We start from the raw sequence: 2500 nt of genomic DNA on the forward strand, positions 1-2500 counted from the left end.
TTGTTATGGTGAAGCTGTTGATGACTATGTGGTTATGGTGGATTTGCCCTTTGTTTTTTGTTCTATTCTGTCTGAATCTTTGTTTTTTTTTCTATTCTGTCTAAATCTTTTTTTTCTATTCTGTCTAAATCTTTGTGTTTTTTTTCTATTCTGTATAATTTTTTTTTTTTGTTCTATTCTGTCTAAATCTTTGTGTTTTTTTCTATTCTGTCTAAATCTTTGTTTTTGTTCTATTCTGTCTAAATTTTTTTTTATTATTATGATACCTCGCTAGAATGAGTATTAGTAATCTAATTCTCTCGGGTTTTCTTCTGACTTTTTCTTCTTCAAACTATCCTTACCTCTCAGCATTATTAGTTATCTATGCCTATGTGTATTAGATCAAGATGAAACTCTATTCTATCTTTCAATCTATCTCCAATACTTCTACCTCCCTACTAATCTTAATACTGCTCTTCACAACGCTAAACTATCCTGTATTTTTCGGCAAATGCGCTGCCATTTTGTTTTGCTCTCTTCCCCCTCCCACCCCTGTTGCCATACTGACCCGGGCACGGCGTCTTGTCGGGTCCGCGGGTAAGCGAGAGTACCCGAAATCCTCCTTTGTCGGCTCTGTAGGTCACAGTTCTCACTAGTCCGTTGGGATCCAAAACCTGGAAGTAAAGGAATGGTGAGGAATACGAAAGCTTCTTTGGAAGATGTGTCAACGTCGCTCATCATCTTCAACAGTCCCCCCTCAAAAATAAATAAATAAATAATAAACAAAAATAAAAACAATGCATCCATTATCACGACAAAGTGATATATTCATTCCAGTGGCGAATGATTTTCTCCAACATCCATATCTAGAAAATTTAATTAATCGAAATTCGCACGGTTTTAGAGTGTTAAAAGATCACACGAGGTAGTTTTAGCCGGTCGAACGCACCTGGTAGCATCCTGTCACGACGCCATTTTTGTCTCCCTTTTCCTGCCTCGTTTGGAAATTGGCTGTGGCTTCGTCGTCCACAACCCAGCCGAACTCGTAAGGCATTCCTCCCATCGGGGCCTGGAAGACGAGGTTGTATGAAAGGTTTCGAACTTGCCGTGAATGTATAGGAAACTTAAGCAAAAAAAGAAGATTAATACAGGTTGTATCATGTATTAATCTATATGTGATATTAATAAAGATGATAACAATAATAACATTATGCTAATACAATTAATAGCAATAATAGTTATGATAATAATAATGCTGATAATGATAATAACTACTATCAACATTAGTATTACTACCATCATCATCACTATAATCATGAACGATAATAATCATCATCATAATTATTGTTATCAATATTGGTATCGCCATCACCACACGCACACAAACAAACTAGATCTAGAGTCCACTTTCCCAAAGACCACTCATTCCATGTCCTTCACAAGGTACCTTTTCCACTGACCAATTATTCCATGTATCAATTATTCCTGTCCTTCCTAAGGTACCTTTTCCAACGACCACTTACTCTCTGTCCTTTCTAAAGTACCTTTCCCACTGACCACTTATTCCCTGTCCTTCATAAGGTACCTTTCCCACTGACCACTTATTCCCTGTCCTTCATAAGGTACCTTTCCCACTGACCACTTATTCCCTGTCCTTTTCACCTTCCCTCATTCCTGTCCCAACCAAGTCCCACTGTACATTCCCACTGCCCACCACCACTCATTCTGCTCAAAGACCCCATTCCCACTCCCCACTTATCCCCTGTTCTTCCTAAAGTACTCACGGGGGTGGCGGTTGGTAGGGCATCCGGCGAGACGTAAGTAGGTTGTTGAGCTGACCCGGCAGTCAGCAAGAGCTCCGCGTCTTCCAGAAGGTTCTCTGGCACGAAGGCTTCCTCTACACCGTCTTCAGTGGGTATCATGACACCGGGTACTTCCTCGGGCACGTAGTTTCCGTTTCCCTTTACCTTGATGACCTGTAGTGTTAGAGAGAGAGGGTGTTGTAACGGGGGTCTGGGTGAGGGTTGTAAAAAACGGGGTAAAATTGTTGTAAAGCGAGTGAGAGGGTGTTGTTACGTGGGTCTGGGGTATAATTGGGATAAAAGAGTGTTGTAAACGAGGTATAAGTGTGTTGGAAATTGGGATAAAAAATGTGTTAAAAGGGGCATAAGTGTGTTGTAAAGCGAGTGAAAGTATGTTGTAAAAGGGGTAAAAGTATTCTAAAACGGGCAAGTGTGTTATAAAACGGATAAAGGTGTGTTGTAAAACGGGTAAAAGTATTCTAAAACGGCGTAAAAGTGTGTTAAAAAAAATTAAAGATGGAATCGCGTGATATTTTGGGATGATTCATAGAGTAACACATTTATTCTTGTCACTTTCAAATAACTTACTCTAGACTGTTTCCAGGGGAAGTTGTTGAGAAATTACAGTTAATTATGATGAATGAATAAGCGTATGACGAAATGCGGTGTATGCGAAAATTAGTTCCAGTGTAGTGTAGTGTACGTGCAGTATACCTTAT

At 39.5% G+C, this 2500-nt stretch overlaps 1 protein-coding gene across 1 annotated transcript in view; it reads right to left on the reverse strand.

Moving 5' to 3' along the window:
* Positions 1–2500, reverse strand: part of LOC122247521 (uncharacterized) — a 106132-nt gene that overhangs the window by 6278 nt on the left and 97354 nt on the right. Inside the window, exons 5-7 of the mRNA XM_086539578.1 lie at positions 1764–1955; positions 929–1048; positions 548–653 (exon numbers count right to left, since the gene is read on the reverse strand). Of these exons, the coding sequence (XP_086395704.1) occupies positions 548–653; positions 929–1048; positions 1764–1955 (418 nt within the window). The remainder of the gene's footprint in view (positions 1–547; positions 654–928; positions 1049–1763; positions 1956–2500) is intronic.

Source organism: Penaeus japonicus, unplaced genomic scaffold, assembly GCF_977035675.1.
Source record: "Penaeus japonicus unplaced genomic scaffold, GWHDUDI00000001_assembly GWHDUDI00000009, whole genome shotgun sequence".
In the NCBI taxonomy this organism is placed as follows: domain Eukaryota; kingdom Metazoa; phylum Arthropoda; class Malacostraca; order Decapoda; family Penaeidae; genus Penaeus; species Penaeus japonicus.